The sequence below is a fragment of the Heterocephalus glaber genome, unplaced genomic scaffold, assembly GCF_053883595.1.
Source record: "Heterocephalus glaber isolate CG9 unplaced genomic scaffold, H.glaber_assembly_v1.0 deba00001673, whole genome shotgun sequence".
Classification (NCBI taxonomy): domain Eukaryota; kingdom Metazoa; phylum Chordata; class Mammalia; order Rodentia; family Bathyergidae; genus Heterocephalus; species Heterocephalus glaber.
In genome coordinates, this window is record NW_028258410.1 from 24,280,894 (window position 1) to 24,300,910 (window position 20,017).

At 48.7% G+C, this 20,017-nt stretch overlaps 1 protein-coding gene across 18 annotated transcripts in view; it reads left to right on the forward strand.

The window, feature by feature from the left end:
- Window positions 1–11,261: 11,261 nt before the first annotated feature.
- Window positions 11,262–20,017, forward strand: part of Ptprt (protein tyrosine phosphatase receptor type T) — a 1,083,111-nt gene continuing 1,074,355 nt past the window's right edge. For all 18 annotated transcript variants that reach the window (XM_087197882.1, XM_087197888.1, XM_087197890.1 and 15 more), the window contains exon 1: window positions 11,262–11,372. In XM_087197882.1, the coding sequence (XP_087054008.1) occupies window positions 11,291–11,372 (82 nt within the window). In that variant the 5' untranslated portion in view covers window positions 11,262–11,290. The remainder of the gene's footprint in view (window positions 11,373–20,017) is intronic.

Below are 20,017 nucleotides of genomic sequence, written 5' to 3' on the forward strand. Positions count from 1 at the left end.
ATGACTTAAAACACAATGGTTTTGTTTATTGGCTTGTACTACATGCCCATTATGAACTGGCAAGAAGCTCTACTCCATGTCTTCCTCACTCTGGGGCTGAGGCTGATGAAACAGCCGCTGTCTGGAGTGGCCAAAGGAAAGGGCAGTGCCCTGTAACTCACTGCTTGTCAAGTTTCCACCTGGAAGCAACATGGGTCACTCTTGCTCTCATTTTGTTGGCCAAAGCAACTCACCTGGTCACACCTAATTTTAAGGTGATTGGGAAGTATCATCCTACCAAGTCTCTGGAAGGAGGACTGGAAATAGTGAACATAACTGATGATCACCATTAGTCTAAATTTCTCAGTTTAGTCCGCTGGGAGAATAATCTCTCTGATTTGGGGATACTCATTGCTTTTTTCTGGACCTTTCCCCCTGATTCTTAGAATAAATTTGCCCTCTCTGGCCAAGGGATGAGCACATGACTCAGGTTAGGCAAATCATAGCATTTCATCACTAAGCCACTGTCATTAGTTCAAGGGAGGGACATGTGACCAGTGGGGATTCTTCAAGTGGGAGCTGGGAAAGGAAAGCTCTGTTTTCCCTGGAGTTGGGAGGATATGAACATAGCTTCAGTGGTGCCCTATGCCCCTTGGTAAGCAAAGCTGGAGAAACAGAGGTGATGAATGGAGTGAAGGGAAATAGAAGCAGAGCCCTCCTGAGGGTGACCAGTTTCTAAGTTGGCTATATAACTACCCTTCCCTTCTGGGCGGTCCAGAGCCTGTCTCCCCTCACCCATACCCTTCCTTTTTTTGCTTGGCTCTGTTCAGAGGGACCAAGTCCTGTTGCTGTATCTCCCTGACCTCCTGCTTCAGCTGCTTCCAGTGGTTTGGCCGATGGTAGCCAATGACTCAATGCCGGGGGTGGAAGGCACGGGAAAAGGAGAAGCAAGGGAATTTCTCATCCTTTCCTTCTGCTTGGGGTGACTTCTCCAGCAGCAAAGGGAGTGTTACCCTCTCTTGGGCATACCTGTGAAGGTGCCAGTTTCCGGGTATTAACACCATCCTTGTCATCTCCTTCTCAGGGCTGGAAGTAGTCGCTTGCTCTCACCAATTTCTGAGTTACCTTCCCATCGCTTGTCTCTCAACTCCCTCATCAACTGGCACACAATACAGAATCTAAATAATCAACAGCCAATTTCCAGGTCAGATCTTAACTGACCAATGACTGTTTGATTATATAAGTCAACACATTTACTCTTTGGCTAAAGTGAGCTTGACATGAATCTCTGTTGCTTACAACCTAGAGAATCTGGACTAATGCAGTAGTGGATAGGAAATAGTAGCTACCAGTTTCTGAAGGCTTACTGGATACCAGGCACTGTGCTTGGTACTTGTTTGTACTACAGAATCCAGGAGTTAGGATTTATGACCTCTATTTTATTGATGAGGAAGTAGAAACATAGACAGGTTAAGTAATTTAATCCCAATCAGGTTCATTTTCTTTGAATGGAAATTCACTCCAAATCAGCTGCTCCATAAAATAAGGAAGGGATTCCGACAGGCATGCCCAGGTTTGGTGTGGTGAGACAAGAAAGGTGAGGAATGATAAAAGGCAAGAGTATGTGCTACCTGGTGACATGGCCTGGAAGCTTAATGTGGTTCTTCCGGGTGGAAGTACATGTGCAGTGAGGGAAAAGAGCTCCATGTAAATGAGCTGCAGGCATCTCCACTGCCTGCAATTCAAGTCGAGTTCTTGCTGCTAATTGCACACACGTTTTGCGAAAGGTAGTAAATAGGAATCATTCACGCGTCCTCGGAGGCCACGGCACCATTCGGTATTCATAGCAAATATATCACTAGCTTCATAAGAGAATCATTTTAAAACAAAGCTTGGTCAGCTGTTTAATAATTTACTGATAGTGACAGCAGGGAGAATATCTAATAACCACTGAGATTGGCTTTCAAATAGAAAATAAATTATGTTGGAAAAGTTAGAGGAGGAAAAAAAGGGGGTAAGGGGAAGCATTATTAGCAGTAAGGAAATATTTAATATTTGCCAATTGCTGATTTTTTGAGTTCTATCCGAGTAGAGAAACTTGATTATTAACAGGTTTGAAAATTTCATATATTTCATTTAAAAACATTCACAGGCCCTTAACACTCTCACAGAAACAAGGCTTATATAGCTGTCTAACCTCCTGATGCAGGGGCTTTGATTGCAGCTGGGTACTGGGATAGCACCAACCCTTTCAATGGGGGACTTTCAGGGGTTACATGATGTATCTCATCTCAGATGTTCATGGGTACCTAAGGCCTGAGAGATTCAGAAAGCAAAGCCCAGAAGAAACAAGATTGCCCCAACTATGACTGCACATTTTGCTGCTCTGGGAAGAACCTAGCCCATAACTTATTATAGGGGATCTGGCTTCTGGGTAAACTAAAGCTGGGTTGTTTTTGCTTATTATCCAAGCTTCACTGAAATGTCTGTCCACTGAAAAGGGTTTTGAGATGGACAGGCTCCAAGTTCCCTACTGATCCTGATGTTTTTGGTCCCCGATTGAGAAACATAGTTACAGTGACTTTAAAATGTCCAGGACCTATTAATGGAAAAATAAAACCTAAAACCAGTACCTCTTCATGCCTCAGTTTCCTCATCTGCAAGTGGGAAATACTAAGAGAATTGGAGGATAAAGGGTGCATAAAGGGTTCAAGGGAAGCACTCAGAAACTCCAAGTTCAAACAGATGAGAGGTGGAAGCAAAACCAGAGGGCAAAGTCGCCAAGATTATTAATCTTTAAGCCTCAGTGATAGACAACTGGAGTGGAGACTGTTTTTTGGTAAAGGACCCCCGCCTCACCCCCGCCTTTCAGCCCTCTTCCCAGAGCACAGACACATTCTCTTCTCAAACCAATCCCTAAATGTGCTATTGTGGAGACAGGCTTCCAGATAAGACAGATGATTTCCGTGTTCCCAGGAAGTATTTTCTGTGGTTTTACAGACCAAGTTTGTACCCTCAATTCCTCACGTTCATTTCAACAAACCCACTCTCACTCCTGCTTGAGCTATTAGCAGTTTTTCCAGGTTGTAGAAATAATAATTTGTCAGCGTTCTATTTGACATGAGAATGGCTTGCATCAACATGTGCAGTCTGGCCTGTCACACCTGAGAACAATCTCTGTGGGCTGGGGAGTCCTCCACCATCACTGCCGCTCAGTTTCAGTGCGTGTGTTTGTGTGTGTGTGTGTGTGTGTGTGGTGGGTTCCGGGGGACTGAAATTCATGTTTTACATTTTAGGTGGAATGTATTTCTATGTGGTATAATAAAATACTTCTTAAACAGATGCTATTTTCTGAAACTTAAGGAATTAGTAGTTATTCTACTGAATCAGCTATGGCAGTGATGGCGAACCTTTTAGTTTTCAATGATGACAAACAGCCCACTGTGGCACCTGTGTTATAGGTTCACCACCACTGAGCTATGGAGTTGCTGACTAATTAAAAACAGGAGGAGGAGGAGGTAGGTGGATGGCAGACTCCAGGTAACTGCTTAGATCTCTAGACAACCTACTAAAAGGGCAAAGGGGCCTTGTGACTCATAAGTGAGGTGGACAGATATTACTCGACTGCCCAGGATCACTGGGTAAAAACGCTGCTCACAATCCACTCAGTCTTTGCAGGACTGTCAGTTACTTGGCCATCCATCATCAATACAGAGAGGCAGACTGGTCATTTTATTTTATTTTTTTTGACTTCTTTCTTTTTTTAAAATTAATTTTATTGGTACATTTTAGGAGGCTGGTCATTTTAGTACCCACCCCCTTCCCTGGTCCAAGCCTTCCCTGGCCCAGAAAATGAGATGTGAACCACTGGAGAGGTGGGTTACTGGGATTGAACCCAGGGCCTTCACATTGAGCTACATCCTCAGCCTTTATTGTTTTTTAAATTTTGAGACAAGATCTTCCTAAGTTGGCTGGGCTGGGCTTGAACTCATGATCTTCCTATCTCAAACTTCCAGGGTTCTGGGGTTATAGGAGTACAGTACCATGCCTAGCTTACTGGTTTATTTTCAGATAAAGTTTGGGAAGCAGTTGCAGAGATCTCAAGTTTTACCAAAGCTGCTAAGCTGTGAGAACTGTATACAGAGGTGTCACTGTCCAATTTCTCTGACAATTTCTCTGACTACTTGAAGAGAGAAGCACAGCTGAGATGGGGGCAGAAGCCCCACCCATCTGGAGAAGGCTCAGCACCATGGGCAGACAGGGCCAGTAAAGTCTGTAAGGACTTCACTGTGGTTCCTCTTTGGCAGGTATTTCTGCCAGTCTGACAAGAGCATGGCCCATGGTGCTCCTGTGTGGTCCTGACAGTTACCCACTTATGGCTTTCCGTAAGACTCCTGTGGGTATAGTCTTATAAACAGGACAAATTTCCAGCCCTTTGAAGGTTTGAGTTTATCCTCCTGGAGTAAAGGAGGACTCTTGAGTCATTAACAGGAGCTTCTGCTGGTTCTTAGGATCAGGGACAGTTGGGAAATGTCACCCTGATTCCTCTCATTCTGTGCACTCGAGCCTTCCTTGGGTTCTTGTCTGATGAGTTGGCCTTCCCATTGATCTTGACAAAAAGATCCCATCCCTCCTTTTGAAAGCAACTGATCTTCAACATATTTGTCCCTAGTCTTAAGCAACATTTACCGAGTGCTTGGGGTATGCCATGCTGGGGCTTGGTTTTGGGGATGTGTGGGTGGGTAAGATATAGTCCTGGCACCCTCAGATGGTGCCACCCATGTGGTGAAGGTGGATCTGTGAATGGTAGGAATGAAAACTAATTCTTTATCCAGTCTGTGGACACTGCACAAAGTCCAGCCTTGAAGGGTAAGGACTGACCTGACCAGATAAGGATAAAGAATGATAAAGTTCTTGAATCCGGCATTCCAGAAAGAAGGAAGTGCACAGACAAAATCCCGTAGGAAGATAACTGGGAGAGTCCTGTGTGGCTTGGGGTAAAGAGCATGCAAGTGCAGTGGAGGAAATGAAGTCAGACTACAGAGAGCCTCCACACCTAAGACCCAGACTTTCAGGCACGCCCTCATCTATTTGAACACACAGACTCTCAGGCCTATAAGCATTTGCCTAGGCTGTTCCAGCCACCTGGAATTCCCTTCTTTCATTCTTTGCCTGGTGAGGACTTCCCTTTGGAGGGAGTCTAAGGTAAATGAGGGAAGGGATGGGCTTATAAAGGAAGCTGGTGTGGATTGTAGACTTCATGCTGCAGGCAGCGGGGGCACCAGTGTGGCTTCCATGCTGGTGGGTGACAGGTTGGGGGCAGGGGATGGAGAAGAGTCACAGGTTCACTTCATTTTGTAGTGATGAGTCCATCCCTACTTGGAGCCTTCCAGAATCCAAATTTGGAGTCTGCACTAGGAGAAGGGCTGAAAGTCTTGGGGGAACTCAGTGCTCTAAAAAGGCACATGTCCAACTCCAGAGCACCAGGCTGCTCTGAGAACAGTGGCTTTTCCTTTGCTTTGTCAGAAAAGCCACATTGCTTGAAGCAAGCATCAAAGGCTGGGGCCATATCTCAGGCCTGTTTGAAGGCTATCTTTCTAACCCTAATACCACCCTTCTCTGGTGTGCTGCCGGGATCTCTCAGCATGGGCTGGCTGGGGCAGCCTGTAGATGGGGCCACTTTAAGTTGATATCCTCAGTTCTCAGCACAAGGCCCGGTGCACGCCAGGGGTGCAAACAGCCACGGTAGGTGTTTGCCACACTTCGCTTGGTTTCCTTTTTACTTAAAAGAAACAGATGCTTGACAGACTCTACTTGGGCAAGATGCAGTCCAAGTATTAGATGCAGAGGAGCCTGGACACTGAGGTCTACTTGCCAATAGCTAGGACCATGTGCAGTGTTTTGGCCCAAGGTGGAGGCAGCTGGCTCTCTGCACCACGCTCCTGGCCAGGTATCTCACAGAGTTGGCCTGGAGTCAAGGCTGGCCTGTATGATCTATCTACGACTTGGAAGTAGGAAGAAATCACAGGCAATGATCTCTTGAATCAGCCAGGTCCTATTGTAGGTGTATTTCCATCCATTAACTCACTTAATTCTCACATCAGCTCAGTGAGGTGGGAATAATCACCTCAATTTCACAGATGGGGAATCAGATTTGGAAAGGCAGCTTGACTAGTATATGGGTGGTGAACTAAGGAATGGGCAGGTGCAAAGCCTTCCTGGAAGAGGGGTGTCCCACAAATGGAGCAGGCAGAGAAGAGGAAGCAGATGCTGGGGACCTGAAGATCATGTACAGATAGGACCAGGAAGATTATAAGGAACTGAGAATGCTTGCCTGGAGCACATCCAACATCCGAAGAAAGGCCACCTGGAAATGTGTCCAGGCCATTTCTGCGTGTCCCCAGAGAGAAGAGCTAGCTTGAAGGGAGGAAATTACAGAGCAGGAGTGTTAGTTTGGTATAAAGAAATATCTTTCTGACCATAAGAGCCTCAAATTGAAAATGGATTTCTTCATCAAGTCTTGCTTTTGGACAGAGCAATATTATGGGATAATGCGTCCTTTTACAGAACCAAATGGTTGGATCATGAGGTTAAACTTGAAACATACGTATGATTTCTAAGTTGCGTTTGGGTTATTTATATTTGCAGGTCTTGACAGACAGCATTAATGCATACTATTATTCCTGCCATCCAAACATTACTCAAGCCAGAGCTCCTGGCTCTGGAAGAGTGTGCGGTGTGTGCACAGTGACTCTGCTAATAGAAAGGTTAACTTGTGTTTCTGAATTATTGATGGTTGCTTGTTACTAATTTTTTTCCTCAGAAAGGAGGAAATTATTAATGAAGAGATCATTGCCAATGTGTCTGACATCTATTAATGGTTTCATCTTGCAACCAGATTAAAAGAGACAGCTGGTCCATGAATTTATGCGTGGAGGCAGCTCCAAATATGCCGACACTCTGCAGGCGGGCGGGAAGGGCGGGGCCTGCAGGCAGCAGGACCTGGGCATCCACAGAGCTGGCGGCTGGTGCGAGAGCCTCCCTCTCGCGGTTGGCACCCCCCCATGGAAGGGCCCTCAAAGGCTTTGCTGCAGAAGGACCAGGCAGCAGACGGGCTGTCACTCTGCTGACATCTTTCCAAACTCCTCTGTTACCCACAGGAGCCCATTAGCACTCTTGCTGTGCCGGTCACTTGTTGGCACTCCTTCCAGGAGTATCTTGGAACAGCAGTTTTTAACTTAAGGGAGCGTTAGAATCACCTGGAATGCTGGCTCACATACAGATTCCTGGGCCACCTCCAACACTTCTGCATCACCAGGTCTGGAGCAGGCCTGAGAACTTGTATTCCAACACATTCCCAGGGATGCTGATGCCCCTGGCCCAGGCACCACACTTGGAGTTTTAGATCCCTGACTGTCAGATTGTGAGACTTTCTCTAGACAAGGAGTAAGCACACTTTTTCTATAAAGGACAACACACTAAACTTTTTTGTTTTGTAGGTCTCTAGTTCAGAGAGCAGCCATAGGCAATATGTAAATTAATTTTTGTTCCAATAAAACTTTATTTATAAAAACAGGCAGTGGGCCAGATTTGGTCCATGGGCTTAGTTTGTTGACCTCTGCTCTTGAGCAATCCTTATAGAATTTTCTGGGAAAAAAAAGCCAGTTGTGGGTCAGATTTGGTGGAAGCTTGCTGACTTCTGCTCTAGGGAAGTGTTAGACTTTTCTGTGGTGATGGAAATGTTTTAGAGCTGTGCTGTCTGATAGAGCAGCCACTAACGGCATGTGGCTACAGAGCACTTGCAATGTGGTCAGTGTGACTAAGGACTGAATTTGAACTTCCTGGGACACAGCAAAAAGATGGAAGGCTTCAGTGGAGCAGCCCTCTGTGGCATGATAAGTGACCCTTGCCACCCCTAAGTAGGGCCTCTGTCCTCGCTGGGCCTCAGTCTCTCTCTGTGTAAGATGGAGACAGAATACCAGCTACATCACCAGCCTTTCCCCATGCATAAGTGAGGTACCCTGGCCCAGCGGGTCCTCCCTGGTGCTCTGCTCCCCACTGGAGGGCTGACCAGCACTGGGCACGTGGGGCAGGGAGATGGAAGCCAGGTCTGTGACCTTTATCCTCTTCTCTTTGCTCAGTCTTCCCCACCAGACTATTGCTCTGAGGGGAGAGCAAAGGCATGCCCGGTGCCCGAGCTGCAGAGCCACAGCCTTTCATTCCTGCTACATGGCAGGCAGGCAGAGGAGCACACTTGCTGAATGGCCCATGTTTCCAGCTTCCCTCAAAATGGTACTTGGATCAAAAGACTTGCAGCTAGAACATCTAGACCTGAAAGGGAAGTCACCCACCATGCATACAGGGAAATAGAATCCCTGAGAGGTCTTTTGAAAGGGCCCACAAGGTTAAGGGCAGAATGGCCCCAAGGACAATAGGCCTAATGGTTGAGCAGCACTGGAAGCAGCTACAAGGTGGAACGCCACAGCACCCCTCCAGACATTCTGAAGCTCCCCCAAGCTCCACCCCTTCCTTCAGCAAAGACACTGAGCTGCTGCCCTGAGCCAAGGGCCAAGGTGAAGTCATGGTGCAGCTCCCCAGGCTGATGGGGCAGAAGAGAAAGCAATTCCTCTTTTCTAATCAGCTCCTGAGCTGCAGATGCAGTTGCAGTGGGAGCTGGAGCTCTCAATAAGTCCCCTCCTAAGGCAGGTGATCCTAGCCTTGCGCAGGTTCTCTTTCTCCATCCGCTAGATCCCCGTTGTCCAGCAGCCCTCAGTCTTGAAGACCAGACTAGTGAGGAGAGAGCATCCCTGCAGCAGAAGGGCAGGGGGCCTTGGCAACATGCTTTGGGGAGGAAGGACCTGCTGGCTAAAGTTTCAAAATGGAACTTTGAGGACTCACGTGCATTTACCAAGGAAATGATTCTGGCAGAGCGAGGGACAGGTGCAAAAGCACGTGGATGAGGCTGAACGCCAGGGCCCTGCTGGGTAGCAGGTGGGAGCACATACTCCTGAGAAATAAAGGGGACAGGGTGCTTAGAAAGCATAAAGTCATGGTTCATGTCCAAGCCCCTAGGCAGGTAAGGCCTGGTTCTGGGATCAGGTCTTCTGCTGCCAGCTCATTCACCACTGAAATGGGACCTTTTCTTGAGATTACCTGAACCCCCTTCAGTCCTGGGAACTTTGCCTGCACCAGACAGCATCCCTGGAATGTGGGTGCATGAAGCTAGGCTCAGAAGATGCTGCGAGAGCTGCTATTTTATACTTTTCCAGAAGGAGAGAGAATGGATTGGCAGGAGCCCAAGGGAGCTGGGACAAGCTACAAGTGTGACACCAAGCTCCTTAGTGGCTTAGATCTCCCCACCCCCAACCTGGCTCAGCTCCTGGGCTCAGCCACGACCAGGGTTACAGGGCACTGGCCAGAGTCAGGCCTCTTCTCCAAGGCTCCCTAACAACTCATCTGCCCAAGGCTTGAGTTGAGGTTTGATGGAGCAGACAGCTGGCAGTTTAGTTCTGAGCAGAAGGGATCTTCCCATTCCAATTGTCCCCAAAGGCCAACCATCCTTGTATTCCCAGAGAAGAGCACAGAATACGGGACCATCACTATTTGCAGAATTATAAAGAACCACTGGGAAAGGTTGGTAAAGGTCCAACTCCCAGGCTCTGAGACCTGTGAACTTCCATTCTCCCTGTGGAAGGCTGGGAAGGAAGACTTTGGGCGAACCCTTTCACTTGGTTCTTTGACTAGGCAAGTGTAGGAGGCACTGGTTAGTACAACAGGCTAGTCCAAGCACGTTGCCCTTCAAAGTGGTGGCTGTGGTGCTGGGGAGTCCATACAGGGCTGGTAGAACTTGTCTGGGATTACAAGTGTGGGGCGAGCAAGCAACTTCCACTCCACCTAGTGGGGACTGGGATATGAGTGAGGGGCTCTGTTCTTTGCTATAGCAACTCCAATGCAGCGCTCAGGCTCCCCACTTTTGGAAACCCTGGCCATGCCTGACTTTGACATGACTCCCCACAGTCTGTCCAGTCCAACCCTTGGAACCCCAATAAGGATGGGAGGAGGTGATGTGTTGAAAGATGAAGAAGGGAGGGCTTTGGGCAGGGAGTGAAGTGTTCACAAGTGGGAATCCCACGATCAGCTCTGGGTGTCCCCCTTCTTTTGCATCTCAGAACTCCATCCAAGACCCAGACCTCCTGCCCACCCCATGGGATCTCTGCTCCCCGGACAGCCCAGAGCCCTGGCCTGTGGGCTCTGAGGAGCAGCTCTGACTCTGATTTGTGCTTTTAGGCTTTCAGCCCCAACCAGGTCTTTGTTCAGATCAGAAAGAAAAAGGAAAAAGCGGCAGGGTTCTGCCTCCTAAGAGAGGGAAGTGGGAAGGCGGCCAGAGGGTAGGGGAGGGATGCCTCAGGCCTCTCTATTCCCCCACAGGGCTCCCCCACCCTCGCGTGAAGTGGGGACAAGGGAGAGGGGGGGGGACAAGGGACGTGGGGGGGTGCCGGGCTCTGGACAGATGGCAGTGAAATGGGGGGGGGGGTGTGGGTATCGCAGTGCGGTCAGCGAAGTGGCCGGGGAGAGGCAGTGAAGGGAGGTGGGGGGAGAGGCAGGCTGAGAGAGAACTCGGACAACCATTCTCCTCCCGTGTGCCGAGACCCTCCTCAGCAGCCACCGGCCGAGCTCCGGGGACTCCACTCCCACACCCCCCATTCACCTGTTCCCCCACCCCGAGGTCAAACGGATGCCGCCTCCACCCCCCAACGCCCCCGTACCTGCGCCCCCACAGGGCAGACGATGCTTGGCAGCGTGGCGTGGCGCGGGGCGAAGAGGCCAGGACCCCGCCGGTCGCGGAGGTGCGAGGGAGCAGTGTTGGCCCGCGTGACTGGGCCGGCGGCCCGGAGCCGGCCAGCCCTGGAGAGGGTGCGTGGGGAGCCCGCGTGTGCCAGCCGCGGGCGTGTGCCAGGCGCGGGCGTGCGCGCGAGGGTGTGTGCGCGGTCGAGGCGGAGCGCCCGGGCGGGCGGCGGGGACGGCGGCGGCGGCGGCGGCGGCGGCGGCGGCGTTAGGACTCGGGGGACACCGCCCCCCGGCCCCCGCGTCCCGCCCCCGCCCATCCTCCCGCCTCAGTTCGCGCCGCGCCTCGGCTCGGCTCGGAGCGCAGCGAGCGGCGCCTGCTCCGGGAGCCCGAGCGGAGCCAGCCCAGGCGCCCAGCGGCGCGCACAGCCTGCGGCCGCGCCGGCGATGCGGGGCCGCCCCGCGCCCGCCCCAGTCCCGGCCCGGGGCCCCGCGGGAAGGGGCTGAGCCGCCCGCCGCCGCCCGGATGGCGAGCCTCGCCGCGCTCGCTCTCAGCCTGCTCCTGCCGCTGCAGCCGCTGCCCGGCGCCGGGGCGCAGAGCGCCGCAGGTGAGTGAGGCCGCCCGGCCCCGCCGCGGGGCCCTCGGGAGAAAGTTGGCGGGCTGGCGGCGGGCGCGGGCTCCCTGGCCCGGACCCAGTGCCGCCTCTCGGACCCAGGCTGCCGTGTCGGGCGCGCCCGGCCCCTCGCGTCCCTGGCAGCCCGCGTTTCGCCAAGTTCCTCGCTTTACTTTCCTGCGGCCCCCCGGGCTGGAGTAACTTTGCGCGGTTGTTGCGAATATTTCCGCTTGCCGCCTCCCACTTGTCGGAATCCGTCCCTCGAGTGCTTGGGGCGCGGAGAGGAGAGCGGCGCCGGCGCCGGGCGGGGGACGCCATGCCCTCCCGCAGCGCAGCTCCTCTGGCGGCGCGCGAAGTGGGGAGCGCAGGTCTCCACAGGCCGAGCTGCCAGCCAGGGCGGTGGCTTTTTTTTTTTTTTCCTCTCAGACACTGGAAGCTCCGGTGCTGTCCTAAACACGCGGCACCCCTCTGCTTGTCCTTAAGCAAGCCGCCGAAGGTAACCACGGGGTGCCCCTGTTTGTGAGCAGGACAGCAACGCCTCCGCCCGACCCGGCTGCAGCTTTTATCCCAAGTAAAGGGCGCCCCTGCCGAGGCCCTTAAGCCCAGCGGCTTTGACCTGTGGGTCAGTCTGCAAAGTTCAGGGGCCTCATGGGGGCCTGCCCGTAAGAGGGAGGTGAGCAGAGCTAGTTCCCGCCTGTGCGTGTGTGTGTGTGTGCGCGCGCTCCCAGGTTAGTGGCCTGTGCAGGACACCGGGGCTGAGGCATCAACAAACCTCGCTACGTGAAGCTTCCAAAGCCGAGCCCCCAGAGTAGGTGGTGGAGGGAAGGAGGGAGGGGAGGATGTGATGCAGGTGAACTTCCAAGTTCAGAATCACCTTGAAGTTTCTTCGTACCCACGGGCCTAGGCGTGAGCTGAGGCTGCTGAGACCACAGCGGCCAGGCCGAGATAAGCAAGTGGGACTTAGGCAAAGGTTCTGTTTGGATTGCTGAGCAACACCTGTGCCCATGTATTATAAGAAAGGAGGAAGCCGCCTACCTGTGGGGAGTGTGATGCCTCTAAACAGGCCGCTTTGGAGGTTAAGGGCTCTGGAGCGACATTACATTAGGAACGGCTAGAGGCTCCCTGCCCCACATTGAATGGCAAGGGAGCGGAGGACTTCTGGAAGGGACAGCTCGGTGCGTGGCTGGGAAGTTGACGGTGGAGACACTCCTTTTGGGATATGGGAAGCCGAAAGGCTGGATTAGTAAGGGAAAGAGGAGGACCTCCGCGACAGCACTCCAAAGATGGTGCACAGTTCGTGTTTTCTTCATTTTGGGGTCCTAGGGAAGGAGGATGCTCTGGGCAGTCCTGTGGACTTGGGTATGATTTAGGACTCAGATTTTACTATCCTCCAAGGCCTGGCCGGCCTACCACACAGTAATAATACTCACGTTCTTGCGGCAAAAACAGGATAAAAAGATCTTCCGCCACGGGTCTCAGACCGGTCTTGGTTAGTGAGCTGTAAAAACCCTTTCTCCGGGAAGGGGTCCAGGGCTGAACGTCCGTCCGTCACGGATGCTACCGCCAGGTGGCGCTCGCCCACAACTGTTAAAATGCAAATCTACTTGCTTTCATCTCAGGAATAGAAGTTCTTTTCAATTTTTAAATGAGTACTGTGTTTATTCAGCAGCCTTTTGTTAAAACATTTAGAGAAGTGTGAGGAGCAAGCACCTTTTCTTTGTTTGCTCTTCGGAACACATGGGAAAGAAAAGCAATCGTGGAGTACAGTTTGGGAAGAAATCTACTGTTAAGGCGCCATATGTTTCTTTCCGTTCTACCTGAGCGAGGTGCTTCTGCGAACCCACTAGAGCCTACATTTAGCAAGTGGCTCCGATTGTTCCTGGGGCTTCCTAAAGGAGTGGGATTAGCTTGTGTTGGAGATTCAGTGCTTTCTAAGGCTCCCTCATTTGTAGACGGGGATTTTCTCTGCACAGCCTCGCCTTATGGCTTGATGCTTGCTAGATCATTTAAATGAGGGTTTTTCCTCCCTGTCCCAGGCTTCTTTACGACCATCTGTATTTGTAGATACAGGAGAGCTGCAAATGCTGACTTTAAAATGGACTTATCTTCTTGTTTTACTCCTGAATGCAATATGGTTGGAATCCAGATCTACTGTGAATACGATGATAGGTCGGCTTCCTTTAAAGTGTCTTTAAAACTTTAGGCAAGTCTGGGTAAATAATGCATTTTAAAACTCAGTGGTGGTTCTCCATATTCCTTTGATCTGAAGATTCCCAGTCTCGAAGGCAATTTCAGTTTGTAAGCTTGAGTCTAGGGCATAGTTGGGAGGACAGGTTTTGCTGTAACATGTTGGTCACGGCGTCCGGAAGTCAGAGGCAGAAGCTTGTCATCAAAAGACGATTTCCTTCTTCCTTCCCCTAACATGTGTTTCATGAGCCATGACAATTTTTATAAGGAACAATAGTGAAAATTTTTTTTAAAAACCTAGCCTATGAACAGTGTAGCAGAACATGATTTGGGATAAGAGAAGAGGGAGGCAGTTTAACAAATGGGTGAGGGCTAGTTACTCCGTTTATTAGTGGGTCTCAGAATCTATGTTGAGAGCAAAACTGGATCTTAAAGACTTAAGGTTTTGATTGTTAGCAATGTAGTCATTTAACTCAATAATCACTGCCAGATATCTCTGGGGAATTGTTAGCAGTACAGTCAAATTTTACTTTCTGTCCTGGATCGTGTGATTTGTTTCCTAATAAAAGAACAATTAATGCGAGGACCCAGCTTGGATTCCATTTCAGACACAATTGCAAACACGTAGTAAACATAGACCATCTTCTTGGGTTACAACCTGTTATCTTTCTTTTCTACTTTTAATTCCTTCTCACTTGTTCTCAGCACAGCTCCTGCAGGTTCCGGGCTGCCAGATGAGACAGCGTCCCCTGTAGTCGTGTAACTGTCACCTTTCAGAGCCACGATCAGAGGACATTACAGCATCGTTCTTTCAAACACAGGATACTCCCGTGACTCTCTGACAGTGTGTTGCTGTGGAAACAAGAGCAGTGCTACATAGGCAGTGGTCCTCGATAAATATTTATTGATGATGATGAAGAGATGGTAGAGTCTCCTAGCAGGCAGGATGGAGGATGGGGAATTTAACTCGGTAGGCAATGTGGTTTGGAAAAAAAGAGTATGCACTTAGGCGTCTGAATTCTTCCATTTGAATCCCGCCTCTGCCTCTTACTGGCTCTGCCAGCTTGGGCAAGTCATTTATCTTCTCAGATCCCCAGCTTCTCATCTGTAAAGTGAGGATAATTATAGCTGCCTCGCTGGATTTTGTGAAGACTAAATAAGATGATGTATGCAGAGTGAAGAGAAGACTGCCTGGTGCAGAGTGGGCATTTTATCCAGTGTTGGAGCCTCATCTATGACTGAGCTTGGCATCGGCGGATATACACAGGCTTGCAGGGGGCCATGGATGTTAAGCTGGTTTAAGAATGGACAGTGAAATGGCTCTGGATTTTGGTGATGATTGACTTGTAGTTTTTCTTTTTTGGGGGGACTTTGTTCCCTGTAACTGCTTTTAGAAAGAAATTTCAAACGAAATTTTCTAACAGATGACACTCATAAGTTTGGCTACTCAAGGGTTTAGCTACAGAATATTTAGTTTTAAGCACATTTTACCTTTTGAATTAGAAGTGACTTCTAAAAAGTACAAATGACTATGTCTTATAACAAGAGGGTATTTTGGCATGCCCTCTTTCCCTTCCTATTACTACTGACCCACCCACAGTCGTCCTTGCCTTTGAGTTCTATCCCTAGGTCCCTTCCCATCTCACAGAGATGGGAATCAGAGATAGAAATCAAGTGCCTGACCCTCTGAGGTGGGTGGGGTGCTTTGTGGACTTGGTAAACAAAGAATAAGAAAACATATAGTGGGTTGTGGCGTTCCAATGAACAAATGAAAAGGCTCTGAGATTATTAGAAACAAACCACGTCCAACAAGCATAATAGCATTTGCAAACACATTACAGAATTGGGTCTCAGAGCCAACGCTGTGCAATGTTAGAAAGTAGCTGGAGTGTCTCGTGACATCTTATAAGAGGAGTTCAAATTGGTTTGGAGAGGAAGAAAGCCATAGACTTTTAATGGATTAATAAGAAGCAGATGCAGCCAAAGGAACAGTGGTGATCATTGTGCCCAGGTGACCAGAGTGATTGGTGGGGATACAGGATTTAGCATATTGTGTAGACTTGCTGGACACTTACTTGCCTGTGAGAGGGAGAAATGAGTACGAGAATGCCATTATTTATTATCTGTGGATAAGAGTACAGGTTCTCCAGAGGATGTGGAGGAACCCAGTGAGGATTCCAGACACAGACCCCACTGCACTCACTGGAAATCAGCCATGGAAAATGGAAATTAGTAAAGTGGAGTGGTGGAAGAATGCAGCACTGGTGAGAAAGGGTGATACGTAGGGACTTTTTAGAAATCCCCAAATGTCAGCATTGTTTCACTTGGCCCATGCTAGGTCCATACACAGAGATGGCTGCTCAGAAGCCCCATCCTATCCACTGTGTGTCCTTAATAAATTGAAGTGGGTCTATAGTGTTACAACTTAATTTTTTTTCTCACTGGAGTCAGGCTGCTAAAGTGCATCTGACACACACACATCTACTGTGTATGAGTGGAACACATGCAAAGGCTTTCACATCTCTTGAATATTCAGCTTGAAATTTTTATTGGATGCTGGAGGGAATAAAAAAATGGTGAAGCCACTTGGTAAGCAGTTTGGCAGTTTCTTTAAAAAGTTAAACATTCACTTGCCATAGGATCCAGCAATTCCACTTCTAGGAATCTGCCCAACAGAAATGAAAACATATGTCCACAGAAAGACACGAACATGAATGTTCATAGCAGCGTTATTCATAGTAGCTCCAAACTGAAAATAATCCAAGTGCCCATCAACCGGTGAATCCGTTTAGTAGGACACTACCAGTAATGAAAAGAAATGAACTATGGTATATTCTTCTACATAGATGAATCTTGAAAAGTGAAAGAACCAAGATGCAAAAGATTTTGTATTATGTGAGCTAACCAGAAAAGATAAATCTGCAGGCAGAAAGTGTTTCAGTGTTTGCCTAGAGCTGGGCCTGGAGCCTGGGGTTTTGAGCAAGTGGACACCAGAGAACATTTTGGGGTAATGGAAGGACTTGAAAACGAGAAGGTGGTCATGAATATGTAACTCAGTGAATTTATTAAAATCACAGAATGGCACATTTAAAAATCTATGAAATTCTCTGGAATAAGGCTGTTAAAGTTTTTAGTTGAACATGGGCCTTTGTGTAGACTGAATTAAATATCAATTCCCCAGTGTACTGGTGTGGCCCTGATAAGCTGCTTCACTGTTTTGAACCATCTACAAAGTGGGAAGACCAGTGCCTCAGCGTGGTAAGAGCTTGAGATCATTCCTGTAAATTGTCAAACTTGGTCCCTGGCACAAAACAGGTACCTAGGAAATGGCATTACTATTACTTGTCTCTTGTCAGTTTCCAAAATAATTTGTTGTATTAGTTATTTGCAAAGCATTAATTGCTCACCTGTCTTAGTTGCTTTTCTTGTTGCTGAGAAAACATACCCAAAACTCACAATTTAAGGGCAGAAAGGTTTATTTAGCTCACAGTTTGTAGAAGTTTCAGTCCGTAATTGGCAGGCTCCAAGGTGGGGTGGGGGGACATGGCAGACAGGCATCGGAGAGGAGAAACCGTTCATGGCAGGCAGAAGGTAGCAAAGCAAGCAAGGGACAAGACAAGCCTCTTTCTGTTCCTTATATTATATCCAGGCTACCAGGATTAGGGCAGTGCCGAACCAATCAGTGGACTGAGTTAGTAATCACCCACCGTAGATCCTAGCATCCTTAATTCCAGCATTGCACCATGAATCAGTTACACACTGTAGATTCAGCCACCTCTGAAAAAGCCCCACCTAATACTACATGAGGCTTTGGGGGGACATCTAGATAGAAGCCATAATATCACCCTTTTTTTAGTCTCTTTAGACTGTGAGTTAGATTTGTGAAATAGCATCCACCCCATTCCACCCATCAATTAGACAAGAATTAAAAAAATTCAAGACTATCAATTTTTGGTAAGGACGTGAGCAGTTAGGGGACTTTGCTTATTGTTAAATTGAAACAGTGCTAATTTGGCAATGTCTGTTAAAAATGAAGATGGGAGTAACTTGTGCCTGTGGTGTTTTGGTAAGGTATGGATTGGTGGGGGAGAGAATAGATCGCTCTTTCATTACCTTCTCACTAAGCCAAGGACAAAGACATTAAACAGAAGAGTAGACACTCTCTAGACCCGGAGCAGATGCAACATTTTTTTGGTCCCTTGGTTTCCAACCAAAACGAACAGCTGCCGGAAATGAGAGAACAGCTCCATCCTGGCTTTATCGCTCTGCCTCCTAGAGGGCGTCTGTGGACACCCAGGAAGAACTTCATATGGACGATCTGTGTGCTGCATTTCAAAATGTTTACAGACTTTGGCCTTTTCGTCACCACGAGGCTCATCTTTACCAGGTAGAGGATGTGGTACCTGCCCACAGGTCCCTGGACAATGTCCCTGCCCTTGCATCCTAGGACCCTGGAAAGCCTGTTTCTTCTCAGACCACCCCTAACATTGCTTTACTCCTCTTTTGTCTCCGTTTTGAAACCAGCCACAAGATCACAACCCATTTCTGTTGGTCCTCCCCTAATTCATGGTGAGTGGTTTTACCTTCACCCTGTAAGGATCATGCATTTGTCTCTGTTACTGAGCATGAATGAATGCATTCATGAATGATTTTATAAATGAATTCACATCAGCAAGCAGGATTTTTTTTTAAAGTGCTTACTGTTGGCTCATCATTATGTGTTAGTGGCCTTGGATGTTCTTGACTCTCCTCAGTTGACTATAATTATGTATGTGTTTTTTTTCCCGCTGAAATGATCGTAGTCTGGGCAATGGGAGCCTCTTCATATCAGGTCTTTTTTTTACCACCTCCAGACAACTTTGGGAGAGAGTCTTTATTTTTCTGTGATAATAGGATGAATCTTTGGGTTCACTTCTAGGCTTTCTGACCCAAACATAAAGTTAGCTATATTTACAGAGTTCTGATTCTTTTTTGTGAGGACTTCAGGATGTGGGAAACATCTGTGGTGTTTGTTTGAACCATGTTTAAGACTGGACGAAACAGGGACTACTGGTAATGATAGGGATGGAAAAGAAATATATTTTTTGGTACTGGGGATTGAACTCAGGGCCTTGCTTTTGTGAGGCAGGCACGGTGCCTCTGAGCTAAATCTCCAGCCCTGGAAAAGGAAGATGTTTTAAAGAACATGCATTTGTGATCATTTACTTCTTTGATTTTGTAAAATTGGATTGAGTGCGAGAACTTATTAATCTAATTAAAACAATTTTGTCACGCTGTCATACTCTACTGAAATTAGTATAGCCTAAAAGTTGATGCCCCCATTTCTTTTTTCCTTAAGCATCTTGGAGTTGGCCACTAAGTGCACGCACCCAGTGACAGGCCCAGCTATCAATGTTCTTTGGACACCAACTTTTGGAAAAGGAAAAAGAAATCTTGATCTCACTGTAAGGGAACAATATTAATTATATTAATTCTGTAGTTACTGCCCTAAACTTAATGGCTTCATCATCTCATCATTTCTTTGGGCCAGGACTCTGGCGTGGTATAGCTGCATCTCTGACTCTGAGCCTCACAAGCTGCCGTCAAGGTGTCCTGGGGGCAGCAGTCAACCCCGCTCGAAGGAGGAGGGACCTGCTTCCCAGCTCACTCACAGCGTTACTCACCGGTTCCTACCCGAGGCATCCATCCCTCAGGAGCTGTTGCTAGAGGTGGCCCTTGGCTCCTTACCGCAAGAACCCCTCGAAGCATGGGCAGCTCATAGCGTAGCAGCTGGCTTCATTAGGGTAACTGAGTGAGAGGCCAGGAGAGACGTGAGCAAGGGGAAAGTTACAGTCTTGTGTAACCTAATTTGGAGAATGATAGGCCATTACTTTTGCCATATCTCTTTGTCAGGCTTAACTCATTAGGTACAACCCACACTCAGGGGAGGGAATCCCATACAGAACTGTATGAGGGTGCTCCAGAGAAACAGCAGCAGGAGAATATGGAATAGGGTGTATGATAAGGTATATGAGAGACCACACACAGAGATTTGGAGGATTTGAAGGAGCTGGGCCATGTAATTGGACAAGGAGGTGGAGGTGGACAAGGGCACGATCTGCTGTCCACAGCTGGACACCTGGTGATGTAAGTCTGAAAGTTTAGGGGGCGGATGGTGTAAGTCCCAGCCTGAGTCTGAAAGCCACAGAACAAGGAGCGCCGGTGTCTGAGGGTGGACAAGGAGGGCGTGCCCTTCTCCAACTCCCTGTTCTGGTCAGGCCCTCAGAGGGCTGCTCGGTGCCCTTTCACCCTGGGGAGGACCTTCTGCCCTCCTCAGCTCATTGCTTCAACTGCTCCTCTCTTCTGGAGACACCCTCGGAGACACAGCCAGAAATCATGCTTTTCCAGACATCTGGGCTCCCCTAGCCCAGTCAAGCTGACCGCGTCAGGCTTGACTATGAGGCAGTCAGGAT